The sequence below is a fragment of the Rhinopithecus bieti genome, unplaced genomic scaffold (genome assembly GCF_001698545.2).
Source record: "Rhinopithecus bieti isolate Rb0 unplaced genomic scaffold, ASM169854v2 scaffold_51780, whole genome shotgun sequence".
In the NCBI taxonomy this organism is placed as follows: Eukaryota; Metazoa; Chordata; class Mammalia; order Primates; family Cercopithecidae; genus Rhinopithecus; species Rhinopithecus bieti.
The window spans coordinates 380,358-403,201 of NW_016820879.1; the positions used below are offsets into that span (position 1 = coordinate 380,358).

At 36.3% G+C, this 22,844-nt stretch overlaps 1 protein-coding gene across 1 annotated transcript in view; it reads right to left on the reverse strand.

Moving 5' to 3' along the window:
- Positions 1-22,844, reverse strand: part of LOC108520592 (centlein-like) — a 296,774-nt gene that overhangs the window by 167,888 nt on the left and 106,042 nt on the right. Inside the window, 2 exon segments of the mRNA XM_017860004.1 lie at positions 11,071-11,190; positions 12,555-12,676. Coding sequence (XP_017715493.1) covers positions 11,071-11,190; positions 12,555-12,676 — 242 coding nt within the window.

Genomic DNA, 22,844 nt, shown 5'->3' on the forward strand with positions numbered 1-22,844 from the left:
TTTGAGACGGAGTCTCACTCTGTCACCCAGGCTGGAGTGCAGTGGCGAGATCTCAGCTCACTGCAAGCTCCGCCTCCTGGGTTCACGCCATTCTCCTGAGTAGCTGGAACTACAGGCGCCCGCCACCACACCCGACTGATTTTTTTTTTTTTTTTTTTTTTTTTTTTTTTTTTGTATTTTAGTAGAGACGGGGTTTCACCATGTTAGCCAGGATGGTCTCGATCTCCTGACCTCGTGATCCACCGGTCTCGGCCTCCTAAAGTGCTGGGATTACAGGCGTGAGCCACTGCGCCCAGCCTGGATGTCCTCTTATGTGAAATATCTGTCCAAGTATTTTGCTCATTTTTCTATTGTGTTGACTGTCCTTTTCTTATTTAGTCACAGGAATTCTTCATATCTTCAAAATAGGTAAATCCATAGTATATATGTCCAGGAAAGGAGTAGAAACAGAAAGCAGATTAGCGGTTGCCAGCAATTGGAAGAAGGGACAAATGGGGAGACAGAGACTGATTGGTTAATGGGAATGGGGTCTCCTTCAGTGGTGATGAAAACGCTTTTGAATTAAAGTTCACTGCTAAACAACATTGTGAATGCACTAAATGCCACCGAACTGTATGCTTTAAAATACAACTAATGTGAAATTTATACATTGTTAATGGTTACCTGAAAATACATTTGTTTTCAAAATATGTCATCACTGGCAGACATTTTTTGCTAAGCATTTTATTTCCATCTCAGAGAAATGCAGTTCCTAAAATCTTCATTTCTACATACCAAAAAAAAAAGAAAATTATATTCTAGCTTGAGAAGACTGGGAGTCTTGCTTTGCAGAGGAAAAAAAAAATGGCTGAACTTTTCTAGGATAATATTTTGATTTTAGCTACTTAAGCAATTATTATTGATTTTATAGGATATTCTTTAAAACTATGGCCAACACATATTTAATATTTAACCCCAAAGAGAAGAAGTACTCCAATCTGAGTTATGCCACTGATTTGTAGCCAACATTTTATCATTAAGGAAAAATGACCGAAAGATCATTGAAATAAAGAAGATGTATCTACTTATAATATATAGGGGTAAAATTTCCTACTTCTATAAAATAAAATGGAAGTTTTTGGATTATGAATTCTGACTCCAGCTCAACTGCCTTCATTGACAAACTTACCAGAATTCTCAGTATCAACTAGGAAAACATTAGTAATTCTGTGCAAATATTTTGCATTCTCATACTTATTTTTAGATATGAAACAAAAGGGAAAGCAGAAATTGTAAAAAAAAAAAAAAAAAGGGGGGCTGATATTCAAGTGTGTTATATAATGAACTCAGATTTGTTTAAAGAGCAATGGAAAGATACTAAAAGTTTTTAAACAGATGAGAGATATTCTCAGAACTATAGTTTAAAAGGTCAATCTGCAGCACGTTGCAAATAGATATGAAGAGATAAGAGTGGATGCAGATGTTTATGAGTTTATTCTAGTTGACTAGGGGATGGTGGCGGTATGAATAAGAGCTTAACAGTGAGGATGGAAAGAAATAAGATACATACTAAGGATGTTTGTGCTGTGAAATATTAAGGCTTAGTATGGACTTCAGTGAGGGGAGGCCTCAGTTAAAAAACAATAAATAAACTTATAACACCCTAGGTTTCTGGTTTGAGGAAACTGATCGATTATATAATACCATTTATTAAGATTTAGAATAATGGACGGGAATAAATTTGGAGATCATGAATTTGGTTTCAAACATGTTGAATCTCAGTGAGACATCCAAAAGGAGATGTTGTGTAGACATTTGGACATACTTAGTTGCAGTTCAGAAAGAGGGGTCTATACTAGATACACACGTCTGAAAGTCAATCGGCAAGAAATGACTAAAATCAGGGGATGATAGATGAGATTGTCATGGGCAAATACGCAAATGAAGTACAGAGGATGCTTATGACAAAGTTCAAAAATACTGCAACAGTAAACAGCTGATTTCAGGGGAAAAGGTAGCAATGGAGAATGTGAATAGGTGGCCAGAGGTACAGAGATAAAACCAGAAGAGACAGTGCCAAAGTGTTGAAGAAAAAATTTGTTTTAAAGAGAGTGTGACCACCTTTTTCATATACTGGCGAGAATTTGAACAAGTATCCTTTAGTTACCTGCTGGTTATTTAACAATTTACCTAGACTTTTTCTGTCCTTGCTTTAATTATCCTTAAATCATAGTCTAAAATATTGATTGCTATGGACTTAATCAGATCCCCTCAAAATCCGTATGTGACACGTGTTATATATGACATATGTCAGTCAGCTATAACTGTGTTCATACATCAGATTTGAACTCAGCTGAAACTCTAACCCCTAATGTGAGGACAGTTGGAGATGGGGACTTTGAGTAGCAATCAGGGATAGAAAGGGGTCCTCATGATGGTTTCAGTGGCTTTTTAAGACGAGAAATCTGAAATGTGATAATACACTGAGAAGGCAGCCATCTACAAGCCAGGAAGAGAGCCCTCATCAGGAACCTAATCCACTGGCACCATGATCTTGAATTTCTCATTCTCCAAAACTATGAGAAATACATGTCTGTTAAGCCACCCAGTCTACGGCATTTTGTTATATCAGAAAGATATTTGCTTTAGCTCTTTTTCCACTCACAAGCAGAATACAGCTTTCCCTGCCTTGTGTCCCTAATATTCTATTATGGCTTTTAATCATACTTTTGCTTGTCTTCTCTATTAAGTTATGAGGACCTGATAAAAGGGGTAACATATTATTTCTCTCTGTTTACCTGTGCCTAGAAAAGTACACAGCTGAAGCATTTTACATAGGCTACAGATTACTACAGAAAGACCTATTACTAAAACCACTGTACATTTCTGATTTATTTAGCCAAGGACACAGAAAACACACAATGAATGTCAGCACATTCCTAGCAAGAACATGCAACTGTGGTTGACATTGTGTAATATATAATTTGCTGGATTAGAAAAGCTTAATTTTCTGCTGTACTTGAGCCCCTTATTATAGTTTTATATCACCATTCTGAAAGAATATACACAAATATTTTTTTACTAATACTTTCACTTGGGAGAATAGTAGCATATGTTGGATTCTGTTGGCTACTCCATCTGATTTAGCATTGGTAAGGCAACAACTCCAACTGAGTGAGAAAGCTGACTAAGCCTGCTGGCATTTCTGAAAGCTTGCCTCTTACTATCTAGCTTCCAAAGAGTGGTTTCACTTCACTAGCAAATGGCAGATACCCCTACTTAAGTTTTCCTAGAGCTTGAAACTATTAATCTTTACTGTATGTTCAGCCCCTAGTTAGTGCCTGGCTCTGAATTATATTGTTTAAATACTGAATGAATGAATAAATGAACACATGAATGCTCATTAAATACTGAAGGAATCAGCCAATTTATCAGTTCACAGATTACTAAGTTCTTGGTTTTTTATTAAAATATAGTTATGATACAATAAATATATCTTATAAATATAAATGAAATATTATAGGAACTATATTCCATGTAAGTTTTTTAAGTTCTCAGATTCTCATGCGATAGCAGCAACTAATATTTCTGACCATACTCAATGGTAGAAACTCTATAATCTCAGTCAGTGGTAGCATTATATTTTTAACCATATATTGTAAATTGATATACAGTTGCCATACAATGTTTTATAAAAGTCTTTAAAAGTTAACTTTTAAAATTGGATTTGGAAGTACTATTTAAATTCAGTTTAAAGGTAGTATTAATAGTATATCCTTTTTTTGTAGATTCTAACCTTACATTTAAAAGCAACTTATTACTACAGAAAAAGGGGTAAATTTTATTACTTAAATAGTTAAGACTGAGTATGAAACTAGATATTAATGAATTACTCAAAAGTAAGACTGCCTGGCCCATAGAAAAACAAGCTGAAACTTCTGTTTCCCAACAAAGAGTAGATGTATCTATCTCTATTCCTCCTGTTAATTAATTATAAAAACCCAGAAAATAATAGAACAAACATGAGACTTTGAAAAGCAGGGAAAAGGATAGAATATGGAGCTCAGGAGAAGAGGAACAACATTAGAGAAGTGACTCACAGTGGTGAGTTCCTTGAGTTTTCTTCTTTCCTCCTACATACCCAAACTAGTTCCCAGAGAAACTCACCACCTAGAAGTGCCAATGAACACAAACAAAAAACGCTTCAAGGAAAGCCTACTCTCTCTAGCCAAAGGACCAGGAAAGGGCAGGACCAGTAAAACAAAAACCCTGCTCACCATGCCCACCCTACTCCAACCATAATCAACTGGAGGGAAAAACAAAACAAAAAGCACTCTGTCAATGAAAGCAGACTGAGGGCCAGGCATGGTGGCTCACACCTGTAATCCCAGCACTTTGGGAGGCCAAGGCGGGTGGATCACTTGAGGTCAGAGCTTGAGACCAGTCTGGACAACATGGTGAAACCCTGTCTCTATGGAAAATACAAAAATTTGCTGGGCATGGTGGTGCACGCCTATAATCCCAGCTACTCGGGAGGCTGAGGCAAGAGATTACTTGAACCTGGGAGGCGGAGGCTGCAGTGAGCCAAAATCACTCCACTGTAATCCAGCCTGGGTGACAGAGCAAGACTCCGTCTCAAAAACAAATAGAAAAAAAGAAAGCAGAGTGAAAAGCCTGTTCTTTCACCAACACTAAGCAGTAACCCCTTCATACTCTCTCAATGCAATATCAGCAGAGGAAAAGTTAAGAGGTAAAAGGGAGGAGTAAGGCTCCCACCTTTTCCTAGTAGTATTGAGATGACCTTTTCCCTCAGGCATGATATCATCAGAGGCCTGTTAAAATAAAAGATTTAAATAAGACCCAGAGTCTCAAAATATAATACAGATAATCACTGACTTACAATGCTTCTCCTTATGATTTTTCAACTTTATGATGGTGTAAAGCTTTCACAATTTTAACGTACTTCAAATTTTGAATTCTGATCTTTCCCCAGGCTAGCGATAAGTAACGTATGAGATATTCAGTACAATGGATTTTGGCCAGGCACAGTGGCTCATGCCTGTAATCCCAGCACTTTGGGAGGTGGAGGCAGGCAGATCACTTGAGGTCAGGAGTTCAATACCAGACTGGCCAACATGGTGAAACCCCATTTCTACTAAAAACACAAAAAATAGCCAGAAGTGGTGGCTAGCTCCTGTAGCCCCAGCTACTCAGGAGGCTGAGGCAGGAGAATCCCTTGAACCCGGGAGGCAGAGGTTGCAGTGAGCCAAGATGGTACCACTGCACTCCAGTATGAGTGACAGAGCGAGACTCTGTCTCAAAAAATATATGTAAATAAAATAAAATAAAATAGGTTTGCATTAGATAATTTTGCCCAACTGTAAACTAATGTAAGTGTTCTGAGAATTTTAAGGTCGTCTAGGCTAAGCTATGATGTCTGGTAGTTTACATGTATTCAATACATTTTCTTTTCTTTTCTTTTTCTTGAGACAGAGTCTTACTCTGTCGCCCAAACCCAGGTTGGAGTGCAATGGCATGATCTCAGTTCACTACAACCTCCACCTCCCAGGTTCAAGCGATTCTCCCGCCTCAGCCTCCTGAGTAGCTGGGATTACAGGCATAAGCCACCACGCCTGGCTAATCTTTGTATTTTTAATACAGATGGGGTTTCACCATGTTGTCCAGGCTGGTCTCAAAGCCCTGACCTCAAGTGATCTGCCCGCCTAAGCCTCCCAAAGTACTGGGATTACAGGCGTGAGCCACTGTGCCCAGCAACGTTCTTGACCTATGATATTTTCAACTTATGATGGATTTATCCGGACATAACCCAAGGTATGTTGAGAAACATCTGTAGTCCAAATGTCCAGGAGACAATTAAAAAATAATTCATCATACCAAGTACGAGAAAAATCTATAATCAAAGGATGAAATTATACTCAAAGGATGCCACCACCATGATATAACACATATGTCAGAATTACTTGACAAGAACTTTAAGGCAGTCATAATTAAAATGCTCCAGTGAACCATTAAATAACACTCTTAAATTAAATAGAAACTGTAAGCAAATAAAGAATTATACACAAAGAAGAACCCAATGGAAATTTTAGAACTAAAAGTTACAATAGCCAAAATTAAAAACTTGCTGCATGAGCTCATGAGAGAAGAGACAATCAGCAAACTTGAAGACACAATAGAAATTACCAAATCTGAATAACTGAGACAAAATTAGACTGAAAGGCTGAAAAATAAATTGAAGAGACTCTCTGTGACCTGTAGGACAATAATAAAAGATCTGGCATTCATGTCATTAGAATCGTCAAAGGAAAAGAAATGTAGGGTTTAAAAAGGATTTAAAGAAATGACAGAAATTTCCCAAATTTGACAAAAGTCACAAACCTAGGGATTCAGGAAACAGAAACCCAAATAGGGTAAATCCAAACAAATCCATGCCAAGACATGTTATGACAAAACTTCTGAAGAGTAAAGAAAAAGGAAAAATGATTGAAAGCAAGTAAACAGAATGATGCATTACCAGTAGTGGAACAAAGACTCAATAGTGCATGCTGCATCAGAAACAACAGAGGCCAAAAGGAAGTAGCAAATTTTTCAAGTGCTGAAGAAAAACAATTGCTAATTCTACATACAGTGAAAATACCATTCAGTAGTGATATGGTTTAGCTGTGTCCCCACCCAAATCTCATCTTGAACTGTAATTCCCATAATCCCCATGTGCTCAGGGAGAGACCTAGTGGGAGGTGATTGGATCATGGGGGCAGTTCTCATGCTGTTCTCATGCTAGTGTGTGCTCATGCTAGTGTGTTCTCATGTGTTCCCCATGATTGGATCATGGGGGCAGTTCTCATGCTGTTCTCATGCTAGTGAGAGCTCATGCTGGTATGTTCTCATGCTAGTGAGATCTGATGGTTTTATATGGGACTCTTCCCCCTTCACTTCTCACTCTTCTCTCTCCTGCCACCACATGAAGAAGGTCCTTGCTTCCCCTTCACCTTCCACCACGATTGTAAGTTTCCTGAGGCCTCCCCAGCCATGTGAAACTGTGAGTCAATTAAATCTCTTTCCTTTATAAATTATCCAGTCTTATGTATTTCTTTATACTGTGAAAACAGACTAATACAAACAATGAAGGAGAAATCAATATATTTTAAAAGAAAACAGAGAATTTCCTGCCAGCCAACCTATTTTAATAATTCTAAAGGAAGTTCTTCAAACTGAAAGAAAATTATAAAAGAAGAAACTTGGACGGTTAGCAATGAAGACAGTAGAAAGGATAAATAATACCTCTATTACATTTACCCATACATAAATTATTTATCTCTTATGGGTAAACATAAGAGACTACCCATGTTTTGTGGTTTAAAATCATGTTTGACAGTTGAAGCAAAACCTATCACATCATGTGATGAGGTTCTCAATGTAATTAGAGAAAATATTTGAGATAACTATATTATAATGGGGAAGGGTAAAGGTATGTAAAAGAAAACAGGGTTTCTAGATTCCACTTAAAGTAATAAAATGTTGACACCAGTAGACTGTAATAAGGTATGTATATATAACATAATACCAAGAGCAAATACTAAAAAAAAAAAAACTATTCAAAAGATATAGTCAAAACTCGATAGAAAAATTAAAATGAAATTCTAAAAAAAAAGCTTAAGTAACCCATACGAAGGAAGTAAATGGAAAACAAAGGAAACAAACAATATAAATAATAACACGGAAGACTTTAACTATCAATAATGCAAGATAAAATGTCAGCCTGCAAAACATCCATACACTAGGAATGTAAAATTTAAAAATGATACGGTTTGAAACTGGATTTCATAAAAATTAAAAACTTTTGCCATTCAAAAGACACAGGTAAGAGAATGAAAGGGCAATCTCCAGAATACAATACAACTCCTGGGCACTTCCCTTAAAAAATAAAAAAGTTATGTTCACACAAAAACCTGTCTATAGCAGCTATATTCATAATAGCAAAAGACTAGAAAAAGCCCAAATGTTCTTCAATAGATGGATAAGGTGGTCCATCCATAAAACGGAGTATCATTTATCAATAAAAAGAAACATACTAGATTAACCAAGCTAAATGAATCTCAAAGACGTTATGTGGAAAGAAGCCAGTCTCAGAAAGTTACAGCCTGTATGATTCTATGCATATGACAGTCTGAAAAAGGCAAAGCTACAGGGAAGGAGAACAAATCAGGTATTAGTGGCGGTGGGAGGATTTGACTACAAAGGGGCAGGATAAGGAAATTTTTTGAGATGATAGAACTATTTGACATACTGATTGTGGTGGTAGTTACTCAAATTTATATATATGTTATAACTCGTAAAACTGCACATTAAACATTCAACATACTACATACAGCGTTAAAAAATTTCTGGCCTCAAAACAAACTTGAATGACTATAGCACTGATATTTAATGCCTGATTGTTTTATCATGACACTTTTGCATGTTTTAGCATTATNNNNGATTGTCCGGCACTTCCTAGTGAGATGAACCCAGTACCTCAGTTGAAAATGCAGAAATCACCTGTCTTCTGTGTTGCTCGCACTGGGAGCTGGAGACTCTCCTTTTCTATATAAGGTTGGAATCTAACCTTTGAGATGGAGTCTTGCTCTGTCGCCCTGGCTGGAGTGCGGTGGCGCAATCTCGGCTCACTGCAAGCTCCGCCTCCTGGGTTCACGCCATTCTCCTGCCTCAGCCTCCCGAGTAGCTGGGACTACAGGCGCCTGCCACCACGCCCGGCTAATTTTTTTGTATTTTTAGTAGAGACGGGGTTTCACTGTGTTAGCCAGGATTGTCTCGATTTCCTGACCTTGTGATCTGCCTGTCTCAGCCTCCCAAAGCGCTGGGATTACAGGCGTGAGCCACCGCGCGTGGCCATTTATTTTTAACATCACATTTCATTAATAATGTTTCATACTAAACATGTTTCCATGTAAGTTCCCTGAGAGTAGAAAGTCTGTCTGGTGCTCTCATTTCATTGACCTAGCCGACTGACTACTACACAGCACTCAAACACATTTGTTACCTGAATAAATGTTTCACAAAATAACGCAACCCTCCCCCAAAAAGCTTACATTAAAGTTTATTCAATTCATTAGCATTCTTTTAAAATTTTTTTATTACCTGTTACTAAATTAAGACTGATCTAAAAAATAACTATTTCACAAATTGCTATCACATTAGGGAATATCAATATATTTCAGGGAAAAGGTCCACACTTTAATAATGACTTGGCATTTAATTCAAGGAGCTATTCGTAAAGTGCAAATATTGCTGAGTGAACAGACCAGGATTCTGACTTCTCTAATTTTAAAAGGCCTCATTACTTTTATTTAGTTCTATTTCATTAACAAATAAAATAAACTCCAAATGAATCACTTATAGGTAATCCTTCCTAAATTTTCTTGAATAGTTAGATTAGGTCTCTCAACTAATTCACTTCATTCAAAATTACTTTCTTTTTTAGAGACAGAAAGGTCATTAAAGATCATCAGATAAAGCACTGATACATTTACAACATGGATGAACCTTGAAAACATTATGCTAGGTGAAAGAAGGTAGTCTAGGACCACATATTAAATGATACCATTTATAAGAAATGTCTAGAATAGGCAAATCTATAAACATGGGAAGAAGATTAGTAGTTTCCTAGGGCTGGGCAGGATGGATGGGAGGGTTGGGGAGTGACAACAAACTCATGTGGGCTTTGGTGGGGAGAGTAGGGGGGTGATAAAACTGTTCTAAAATAGACGTGATAATGGATGGTACAGCTCTGAATATACCAGTGAATTGCATACTTTATATAAGTGAATTGTATGACTTGTGAGTTATATTTCAATAAAGCTATTGAAATTATTAGGAAATGCCTCTGGGACAAATCTATGAGTTTATAAAATAGTCTTCCAGATAAGAGACTTCATTATAGTATCGAATATTTAGAACTAATACACTGCACTTTAAGAGGTAAATGGGAGTATACAACATTTAAATCTCATACGGTCTGGTCATTTCCTCAAAAGTTTATCATTACACAGAAAAGGCTGTAAACAAAAGTTATACGTGTTATCATATAGTATACAAAATAAGCTTCTCATTTACACCTAAGAAAATTCAGTGACATTTAATTACATTATGTCAATAATGAGGCTAAATTCTAGCAACCTAAAAGACATCTAGGCTTTATAAAGCTGTATGCCTGACTGTCAGAAATTAACTCTAAATGAAGAAATAGTTAAGTAGCAGAAGAGGTTAATTATATTGGTCTAACTCCTTTTAGTCTTAAAAATAAATAAATAAATGTTCTTTATTTGCCAGGCTGAATATAATAGCCTGTGAATTATAAGATCAAGCAACCAACTGTATGTTTTCTAAAACATGAATATCCTTCATCAAGTTTTATACTTAGGGCAGCTAAAAGACCTATGTGGAAAAATCAGCAGTAAGCCCAAAGGACAGGCAGTGCACAGCAAGAAAGAAGGCAATTCCCTCGTGTCTTTTGCAGGTCACTACCAAGGACCATGTTAGCAGATACACACCAGACCCTTAACAGGCAGTTCTGCTGCTACCAGTAATTAGCTTGGACAGCTCCAGCTCCAAGAGTAGCAGCAAGGCTACACCATAATGAGCTCAGCTGGGATTAGCAGGACAGGGCAGGGAACCAAGAGAGCTCAGGCATTCTGCATTGCGTATGTATCTGGGAGATCAAACAAGGATGGCTGGGTAGGTTATCCCCTCTCCACCTTATTCCAAAAATGAAGCATGGCAGTGTCTAAAATACAGGCTAATGAAGAGCGACACCTCCAACAGATGAGAGCCACACTAATTAACACAATCCCTAGATCATATTATACAGTTTCTGTTAGAGCTAGCAACTGTGCAACTTCTTATTGCATAATACATATATATTTTTAAAAGCTAGTCTTTTTTTCTTTACTTTTATTGGCAAAATCAGATTATTTCAAATTTTATAAAGTGTTTCTTTAATGGCCTTTAAGCCACAAAAAAAATTCTCCCAAATATTTTATCTAAGCCCATATTGTTAAAAATGAAACTCACTTTTGAATCATTAGCTCCTGGTTTTCCCTTTTGAAATATGCCAGTTCATTCCACACAGCATCAGAATCTTCTTGTCGAAGTTGTTGGGGATCTGCTCTCTTTATTTTCCCGATTTCAGTCCTATTTTCAAAACAAAGTTGCTTTTTTCATTAACATGTCTGAAGTGCAATAAAAATTATTTTATACATTCCTTAAAATTTAAAAATATCTATTGACCAAATTTCTAACTCGAGTTCACCATTTATTGATTGAATTTCCTAAAACCTAAGCATGTAGAAATCAAAACTCTCTATCATAATTTTTTGAAGCTAAACTGCTAGTATGGAAAGCAAACTGTTAAGCAGACACATGATATTCTAAGGTCTATTGCTCCCATTCAGTCTAGTAGTAATAAAAATAGATACTGTAGAATTTTAATGGTCCCCCCCGCACCAACTCATCTGGAATTTGCTGCTAACCAAGATGAATGTGGTATAGTGCCCTTATCTTTAAAAAAAAAAAAAAAAAAAAAACTATTACCAGTGAGTATGTCAGAAAGTAGATTTCACTCTTCTAATGATTAGTTAAAAGTCAGGTGAACAGAGGATAAAACTAAGACAAACTGCTTTATCACTGCTTTACTGGCAAGTGATATGAAACACTTCCACTCATCAAAGAAAAAAATTAGATGTGACAATTATCTACAAGTGATGCCAAATGCCCTTTACTTTTCATTTTCTGAACATAAAACAAATTCTTCATTTTTATTTTGTAAAAGTGCTGTACTGGCCAATTTAGAAACACTATTTCTCTACAGAACAGACCAATGTGTATCATCAACATTGCCCTAAAGGATCCATCTCAAAAGATGAGAGGGTAGTAGATTTTCTGTACTCATTCAGTCCTTTGCCCTCTGTTGATACTGTTAACAGGGGAGCCACTTACGACTAACCAAGATCTGAACACCTGTTCAGAGCAACTGAACTGAGACCGCCAATTCATTCAGATAAGCTGGAGAACAAACTGATGGATAGTAAAGATCTTCAAATTGCATACTAGGTTGAAGTAGTTTTAAGATAGTTAACTATATATGTGAATTTCATATTTCTCTAGTCTTTCCATTAAAATTTAAACACTTCGGGCATTATAAACATTTTAACACCAGTATTTTATTTATTTGAAAGCAATTTTTTCAGTCACACGGATATTAACCATTTTTGTTTTAAATCACATACTTTCAAGTTATTCCACTGATATTAAAAATGTGTACAATAATTCATAATCATTGGCTGCTAATGATATCTGCAAATGTGAGGAAAATTTATAGTTATTACCAACACATTCCTGTTTTAATTTGTTATATTCTCCATTTAAAAATTCACAATAAAGATTTGACTACCAAATAATTTCTTTAAAACCAAACAAAAGCCATTAAGACACCTATATAATGCTACTCCACTCCATTTAATATTTAGGAATATGCCTTTATGAGCTATGTAACTCACATGCCACTGCCTTCTTCCCACTGTTTTAATTGCTCTTTTACTGCTCTGTAGTTGGTCTGTAACATCTGTAGCCTTTCCTTGCGTTTTTCATGGGCATCTCTTAGCTCATCATTTTCTTGGCTCTGTAGAACACAAAAAAAGCAAGTATATAAAGGTTTGAAGAAAGTATTAATACAATGTTTCAAATAAAAGGTTACCCATCTAAATACAAAATGTGAAAGAAAATAGTGTGTAAACATGAATGAATCTGTAATATGTATCTAAGCAGAAAAAAGAATTCCTCTAGTTGCAGAATACATTTGCTTGATAAATTCAACTCAGTCAATGCATTTTTTAAGCTGCTCACATAATTTCAAAATTTTACCATTAAGATAGTCTCACTCCTTTCCCTGTTAACTAACATACATTCATAAGCCTATCTTACATATTTTTAATTACTTTCTTTTTCAGCATAAGGTTTTATCTATACATAAACCATGATTATTTTGTTAAAGTGCAAATATAATTAGTATAAGGACATTAATCAGAGTAAGAACAATTATTTAGCACATGAATTCATAATTAACATGTACTAAGATACAAGGATTACACATAAGGAAGAAAATGAGACTGGACCCATGTTAGAAGGAGCATAGTTTAACCTTCTGGGGTTGTACCATGAAGAACTGGAAAGGGAAAGCTAGGCTTACAACTCTTAAAGAGGTTGTAAACCAAGACATCCAAACATTACTTTGTTGTGTCAATACCTAGGTTAGACAATTATAGTCAACTACTTTTTTATTTATTTTTATTTTTCTGGAAACAGGGCTTCCCTCTGTGGCCCAGGTTGGATTTCAAAGCTCACTGCAGTCTCAAACTCCTGGGCTCAGGCAATCTTCCCATGTCAGCCTCCCAAGTAGCTAGGACTACAGGTGTGCAGGACCACACCCAGCTAATTTTTTATTATATTTTTGTAGAGACAGGGTCTCACTATGTTGCCCAGGCTGGTCTCGAACTCCTGGTATCAAATGATCCTCCTACCTCAGCCTCCCAAAATGCTGGAATTACAGGCATAAGTCACCGTGTGTGGCACAGTCAACTACTGCTAAATGTATATAGCACATGAGCTCAATTTTCATTTTTAGATAAACATAAAATGAATTTATAAAGACCAAATTCTTAGTACTCAGAAGATATATGCACATGATTATAAACTGTGTTTCTCAAAGTGAAATAAGTAACTTCTTCAGTTTCTTCCCTCATGACAATTTCAAATATTTTAATAACTCTTATTCATATTTCTGCATGAATGAACTTGTATACTTATTTGGTGGAAGTAACAGATACTCTCTAATATTATAGTGAGGTGAGATGAGTAGGCATATGGTAATCAGAAAGACCTGAATTCCATTCTTGGAGCTTGCTCCTGTTAGTGGCATTATGTTAAGAACACCACTTAAATTAATTCAAGATTTTTCCTGAAAAATACGGAAAAGAAAAAAGAGGTTTGAATTTTGATGAACTAAGTTAACCTAGTTGGTGGGGCCCCAGCCCTATTAAGGACACAACGCAAAAGTTAGCTTCTTTCAGTCTCTTTTCCCCACATGTTAACAGTGATGCCCTTATCTTTTAGAAACCAAGTAACTGTTTTCTTGACCTCTCATCTGAACAGTGAGATAGTACTTTTTAGAGTCTGCATTATTTTACTGCAATTCTAGCTGTCTCAGCAGTATGGGTAGTCTGTCATTCTACTTCCACTGTTTCTACTAGGATAGTTCTCCTAAGTAGTTATTAAGAAGTATTTGAGTTTTGTTTGTAACAAGAAGTGTTCTATATGCCATACAGAAATGAAAGTGCTTGATGAAAAAGCAGAAGGGATTCCGTTGACAAAGGCATTCAAAATAAATGTTTCTTAAGTAGTTTTAGAAGATATACAAATAACACATAATGCAAATTTGCTAAAGTAGGATAGTTTAATACATGAAGTAAAAGTAAAAAATTCAGGTTATTGAGTCCAATTTCGTTCCTTTCAATTTAAGAACCATATATGAAGAGTCCATTATATGTAGGATGTTGTTGGTAAGAGTTCAAATCTAGCTGCTCAAAGTTAACTAAATTTTACTTTGATCTAGTTACTGAAATTCAGTTATCTCAGGTTACACATCTTCAAAATAGAAGCTATTTATATCTCTTCTTCTAAGACACAGAAAATAATCTAGTCTTGAACATGAATTTTTCATATTAATTTGGTAAACTATCCAAATACTACTTAGCTTCTTTGAACAAAAGCTTTCTAATGTTAAGTATGTGAAATAAATAATTTAAGTTAGCAAAATAGGAGATTAAAAATTAATAATGTTGATACCTTCTCATATATGAACATGAGTCAATTATGTTTATTGAGATTCCTTAAAAACTAGGAAAAAAATAGTGGTTTCAGCAAGATATATTATAAACTTATTAATAAAATAATTTAATTACAAGAAATTAATAGGCTGGGCGCATTGGCTCATGCCTATAATCCCAGCACTTTGGGAAGCCAAGGCAGGCAGATCACTTGAGGTCAGGAGTTTGAGACCAGACTGGCCAATATAGTGAAACCCCATCTTAATAAAATAAAATAAAATAAAATAAAATAAAATAAAATAAATTAGCCAGGAGTGATAGCAGATGCCTGTAATCTCAGCTACTCAGGAGGATGATGCAGGAGAATCACTTGAGCCCCAGGAGGCAGAGGTTGCAGTGAGCAAAGATGGCACCACTGCACTCCAGCTTGGGCGACAGAGAGAGCCTCTGTCTCAAAAAAGGAGAAGAGAAGAGAAGAGAGGAGAGGAGAGGAGAGGAGAGGAGAGGAGAGGAGAAATTAACAGACCATATTGGAAGAGATTCATGTCAAAACATAATTTCAAAACAAACTTAAACTAAAATGTCTATCTTATGTCAAAGACTTCTATGAGAGCTTTCTATAATTATTATTCATTGAATCAAAGTTCTTCCCTCAAACTCTTATTTTACAATGACTTTCTTAAAAATTATTATATATAAACTCAGTATCTGGGGAATGATTAAAGTTCTTTGTTAGAGTCATCAGAAACTGAGTAAATAGAACCTCAAAGATTGACCAAGATGTGAAAATAAATAGAAAGGGACGTACAAATTTTCTCAATTACTTTCAAAATGATCCTCTGTTAAATTCATAGAACAAACTGAGATTCTTATACGTATTGACACTATTTTAAGGATTTTTCAATACTGCCTCAACTACCATTAGTCATTGAATTCATGTGTTTTCCCTAATTGTCCATAGAAACTAACTATATTACACCATTAAACCAAAGACTAAGACTCAATAAAAATCTGAGCTCCATATATCATACACAATGTGCCAGACTCTGTACTAGGCACTTTAATTAATAAAAGCAGTGAATGCTGCCCCTTCTGATTCCCAAAGCTCTAGTGTAAAGTGTTCAAAATTACCAAATAATTTTGATTTTCCTATAGTAATTTCAATAAGTGGCTCTTTCCACTAAGTATTAATTATAGAAAAAATAGTTTTATCCTATGCAATACCATTCAGGACATAGAAGCATGGACAAAGACTTCATGACTAAAACACCAAAAGCAATGGCAACAAAAGCCAGAATTGACAAATGGTATCTAATAAAACTACAGAGCTTTTGCACAGTACAATAAAGTATCATCAGAGTGAACAGGCAACCTACAGAATGGGAAAAGTTTTGCAATCTATCCATCTGACAAAGGGCTAATATCCAGAATCCACAAGTAACTTAAACAAATTTACAATAAAAAAACAAACAACCCCATCGAAAAGTGGGCGAAAGATATGAAAAGACACTCTGCAAAAGATGTTTACGTAGCCAACAAACATACGAAAAAAAGCTCATCATCACTGGTCATTATGCAAATCAAAACCACAATGAGATAGCATCTCACACCAGTTAGAACGGTGATCATTAAAAAACCAGGAAACAACAGATGCTGGAGAGGATGTGGAGAAACGGAAATGCTTTTACACTGTTGGTGGGAGTGTAAATTTGTTCAACCATTGTGGAAGACAGTGTGGAGATTCCTCAAGGATCTAGAATCATAAATACCAGTTGACTCAGCAGTCCCATTACTGGATATATACCCAAAGGATTATATATCATTCTACTATAAAGACAAAAGCACACGTATATTTATTGCAGCACTGTTCACAATAGCAAAGGCTTGGAACCTACCCAAATGCCCATCAATGATAGACTGGATAAAGAAAATGTGGTACATATACAACATGGAATACTATGCAGCCATAAATAAGGATGAGTTCATGTCCTTTGCAGGGACATGGATGAAGCTGGACACCATCATTCTCAGCAAACTAACACAGGAACAGAAAACCAAACACCACACGTTCTCACTCATAAGTTGGAGTTGAACAATGAGAACACATGGACACAGGAAGGGGAACATCACACACAAGGCCCTGTTGGGGGTGGGGGGCTAGGGAAGGGATAGCATTTAGAGNGAAACGGAAATGCTTTTACACTGTTGGTGGGAGTGTAAATTTGTTCAACCATTGTGGAAGACAGTGTGGAGATTCCTCAAGGATCTAGAATCATAAATACCAGTTGACTCAGCAGTCCCATTACTGGATATATACCCAAAGGATTATATATCATTCTACTATAAAGACAAAAGCACACGTATATTTATTGCAGCACTGTTCACAATAGCAAAGGCTTGGAACCTACCCAAATGCCCATCAATGATAGACTGGATAAAGAAAATGTGGTACATATACAACATGGAATACTATGCAGCCATAAATAAGGATGAGTTCATGTCCTTTGCAGGGACATGGATGAAGCTGGACACCATCATTCTCAGCAAACTAACACAGGAACAGAAAACCAAACACCACACGTTCTCACTCATAAGTTGGAGTTGAACAATGAGAACACATGGACACAGGAAGGGGAACATCACACACAAGGCCCTGTTGGGGGTGGGGGGCTAGGGAAGGGATAGCATTTAGAGAAAGACCTAATGTAGGTGACAGGTTGATTGGTGCAGCAAACCACCATGGCACGTGTATACCTATGTAACAAACCTGCACGTTCTGCACGTGTATCCCAGAACTTAAAAGTATAATTTTTTTTAAAAAAAGGTTTTATAGATGAGCCTTCTGCTTTAATTGTACTTGCTTCTTAATTTACTATATCTAACAGCAGAGTATTTACATAATTCTTATAAAATTATCAAAATCTAAACTATTAAAAATAAAACTCAACTAGATATAATTTGTAAATCATTTGATAGACACAATTCATAAGAAAAAATCTTTTAAAATGCAGTTTCATCCAAAGATTCATGTTTTGGGGATGCTGCTGTCAAAGTGTAAATCAGGCATTAAATTAGTCCTAGGGACTATTGTTTCTTTATCTCACTTCAGCAATAGACAGTAAAATTTTGTAAAAATGTAAATATAAGATATATATAGCTCAAAGAAAAACATTTCTTCATTTTAATACTGCCAGAATACATGCCAGCTGAAGTCATCCATCAAAAGTTGGATATCTTAAAATAAATATTTTTCAAAATATCCAAATATTTTCTTTATAACCTTCTAACAAACACAGGTTAACTGTAGTTTGGATCATAATCCAAATTTTGACATATAGTAGGCAAAGGCAAATAGTAGTACTTTATTTGGGAACTGTTACCACCAAAGATCTTATAAAAGTCAAGTGTATGGCCTGAAAATGTATTTTATATCACAAATTAATATATTTTCCTATAGGATACACACAAAAATATTCCACAGGCAGGTGCTCAATGAAATTAATTCATTAAATCATTCAATAAAACATTTACATCCAAAGTACTTCCTTTGGATTTTGTAATTAAACTAGCTAAACTAGAGGCTCTAACTTCTTTTTATTTTTTATTTTCTTATTTTTTGAGACAGAGACTTGTTGGAATGTAGTGGCGGGATCGCAGTTTACTGCAACCTCTGCCTCCTCCGTTCAAGTGATTCTCAACCCTCAGCCTCCTGACTAGCTGGGATTACAGTTGTGCACCACCACACCCAGCTCATTTTTCTGTGTATCTTTAGTAGAGACAGGGTTTTGCCATGTTGACCAGGCTGGTCTTGAACTCCTGGCCTCAAGTTATGCACCCACCTCGGCCTCCCAAAGTGCTGCAATTACAGGCCTGAGCCATCGTGCCTGGCAAGGTTCTTTCTGTGTACAAACAAGTATGAATTAATGAAATATAAGGAAATAGAAAACAGGAAAAATTGTATCAACTGACCTTTTCCTAAAAGATAATTGCAATTCTAATTCTGAATTGATAAAAACATAAATAATTTTTGAGAAGGAGTCTCACTCTGTCACCAGGCTGGAGTGCAGTGGCACAATCTCGGCTCACTGCTACCTCTACCTTCTAGGTTCTAGCAATTCTCCTGCCTCAGCCCCCTGAGCAGCTAGGATTACAGGCACGCGCCACGACACCCAGCTAATTTTTGTATTTTTAGTAGAGACGGGGTTTCACCATGTTAGCCAGGACAGTCTCGATCTCTTGAACTTGTGATCCACTCGGTTCAGCCTCCCAAAGTGCTGGGATTACAGGCGTGAGCCACTGCACCCGGCCAATAATTTTTTATCTAATCTTCTGGTTTGAACAAAGGTTCCTTGATGAGAATAAGGCGGACCAAAAGCATGAACACTGTTTTTAAAACAGTGGTTCAATCTTCAGGGAATAAGAACAAGGTTTGAAAGATGTTAAAAAAAAAAAAAAAAAAGCCAAAAACCTTTTATAAAATACCAAGGATTTCAATACAGATGTTTCGTTTCAGCAGAACGTATAAAGTTGATGTGTACCTGACCACTGAAAAATAAAAGACATAGGCTGTATTCAAAAGACATACTAATATTATTAAATGACACTGAAAAGTGTTAATAGAATCAAGTTGCCAAATGCATGAAAATCAATGAAGCAGGAATTCACCACATTAGTCAAGATTATTATGGATTTCATAAAGCTCTGACACACTGGTTTCCATATTATACTTTGCAAGCTGATAGATCACTACATTCATCAAGTCAGGATCATGGATAGGATTTTTATAAACATAGCTTCCATTTCTTCCATTTCTACTGGCTGTTTCTTGTCACATTGGTCACGGTAGGTGACTACCTTGAAAATACAAAACACTAGCCATAAATTTAAGCTGAGCAAGATACTGTGCTAATATTTATACCAAATTCATAACAAGGATAAGAATCACTTAATGTGCATAACTTACTGTTGATATAACAAACAGCATCATTTCAATATATCAAAGTGTATATGCATGTGTTCCATGGGTTACTCCTGAAACTTACTTGTCCCTCTTACCGTTCGATCCACCTTGGTAATCAACTTGGGACCTTAAAGCTACCTACTGTGCCACAGAGCATGTCTTTTGTCTTTAGTTCAGCATTTCCCACAATATTTTTCATGGAACAACAGTCTTTTGGTTAATATTAATAGGTATAATACAACCAAGCAAATTAGGGAAAAGATGTGCCTATACTTTTCTGTAGATTCACAACACATATTCATATGTTAAAGGTTCACAAAACTGTTTACAATAATCACTTGAGCATGGATCATTTTAATCTACCATGCTCCCGTTAGCTTCTGCCAGAGCAGTGTTCCATATAACACCAAAGGCCGTGACAAAAATTCAACATGCATTAGTAAGTAATGGTCTACAAAAGGAGCACTGAATCAATAAATGTATCTTAAAAACCATAAGATACATTTTATGGATTAAATTGTACCCTACCACTCCCATCTAAAAGTATGCTGAAGTCCTAATCCCCAGTACCTCACAAAGTGATTTTATTTGTGGATAGGATCTTTGCAGAGGTAATCATGTTAAAATGAGGTCATTAGGATGGGCCCTAATCCAACAGCAATGATATCCTTACAAAAAGCAGAAATACAGATAAGGGAAGGCAGATGTGTAGAGGGAAGAAAATGTGAAAACACAAGGACAATGCCGTCTATAAACGAAGGAATACGTGAGGCTTCCAGAAACTAAGAGAGCAATGGAACAGATTCTCCCTCACAGCCCTCAGGACTCAACTCTGCTGACAACTTCATTTTGTACTTTTCTAGTCTCCATCACTTTGAGACAATAAATATCTGTTGTTCTAAGCCATCTGGTTTATGGAACTCTGTTATAGCAGCCCTCGGAAACTAATATAGACACATTATTAACTACTACTTTATACTCATATATACTTTAGTAATGCCAATAAGTATAATCATAGCATAAAAAAGGAGAGTATGGAATGAAGTCTTCAATCTTCATTAAATGGGATATTTAGCTTTACCAGACTAAAGTCAATTACTCTGGGCTCCATTACTCTCTTTGGAATTGCTTTACTCTATAGTTTCTGTTTACCTACTTTTTTTGCTAAATGTTCTTGATTATAGCACCTTTTTCATTCAACTACCTTGCTCCTTTAAAATAAATAATCCTTTCCTACTAAATGATGTAGAGAAAAATATTTGCTCCCATTTTTTTTCCTCATCTTGCAAATCTGTTAAAAGACATACATTTGAAATTCATGATTATCATCAACTGACTTAAAATATGAACATTTAAAAAACTATCAATAAGAAAAGAAATTTTTGGGAAAAAAGAACTTTACTCTGAAAATAAACTTGGGGCAACATCCCAGAAAGCTGTTGTCATGAAAAAGGAATGAGGAAATAAATTAGTATAATCCTTCTGGGACGTTTCCTGAAACAAGGAATTTAGGAAGTGGAAGGGAAGATAACAGATTTAAAAATATCTTTGAAATGTTCTACTTCCTGGCAAAAATAACGAACCGTCAAAGTCTTACAGATTTCTTGAGGTAAACAGATAGAGATCTGCATGGCACATGTGATGGTTAATTTTATGTGTCAACTTCACGGCCCAAATATTTGGTTAACTATATTTCTAGGTGTGTCCATGAGGACGTTTCTGGATGAGATTAATATTTTAATCAGTAGACTGAATAAAGTAGATTGCCCACCCCAATATGGATGGATGTCATTTAATCTGTTGAAAGCCTGAATAGAATAAAAGCTGAGTGAGAAAGATTTCTTTCTCTCTGCCTGCCTTCGAGCTGGGACATCAGTCTTCTCTTGCCTTCTGACTTGAACTTGAACTTACACCATCAGCCTTCCTGGTTCTATAGTCTTCGGGCTCAAACTGGAACTATACCATCAGCTCTCCTGGCTCTCTAGCTTACCTACTGAAAATCTTTTTCTTTTCTTTTTTTTTTTTTTTAATTTTAGATTCAGGGAGCACATGTGCAGGTTTGTTACAAGGGTGTATTGCAGGATGCTGAGGTTTGGGCTTCTATTGATCCCATCACCCAGATGGTGAACACAGTACCCAATAAGAAGGTTTATAGCCCTTGCTCCCCTCCTTTTTCAGTTCCTTAGTGTCTAGTGTTCCCATCTTTATGTCCATGTGTACTCAGGGTTTAGCCCCTACTTATAAATGAGAACATGTGATATTTAGTTTTCTGTTTCTACATTAGTTCACAGAGGACACTGGCCTCCAGCTGCACTCATGTTGCTGCAAAGGACACGATTTCATTCTTTCTTATGGCTGCGTAGCATTCCCTGAGCAACTGCAGATCTTATACTTCTGAGCCTCCATAATCACGTAAGCCAATTCCTTATAGGAAATCTCATATAAATGTAATTTACTATAAGGAATCATACAAATATAGTAAATAATTGTTCTGTGTGCGTGTGTGCATGTGTATCCTATTGGTTCTGTTTCTCTGACGAACCCACGAAACAAATTTCAAGAATTATGCAAAAGGGCCAGGAGCAGTAGCTCATGCCTGTAATCCCAGCACTTTGGGAGGCTGAAGCAGGAGGTCAGGAGTTTGAGACCAGCCTGGCCAACATGGTGAAATTCTGTCTCTGCTAAAAACACAAAAATTAGCCGGGAGTGGTGGCGCACGCCTGTAATCCCAGCTACTAGGGCGGCTGAGGCAGAAGAATCACTTGAATCTGGGAGGCAGAGGCTGCAGTGAGCCGAGATCATGCCACTGCATTCTAGCCTAGGCGACAGAGTAAGACTCTGTCTCAAGGAAAAAAGCAGGAAAAAAAATTATGCAAAAGAAGGAAGGTGATAGACTGGCTCCTCAAAAATGCCCATAAATATCCTGTGCTTAACCACACATTTACAAGTAACACAAGATCTAACTACTTACTTATCTTCTTAACTAGAGAAAGGGTCTTGAAGGA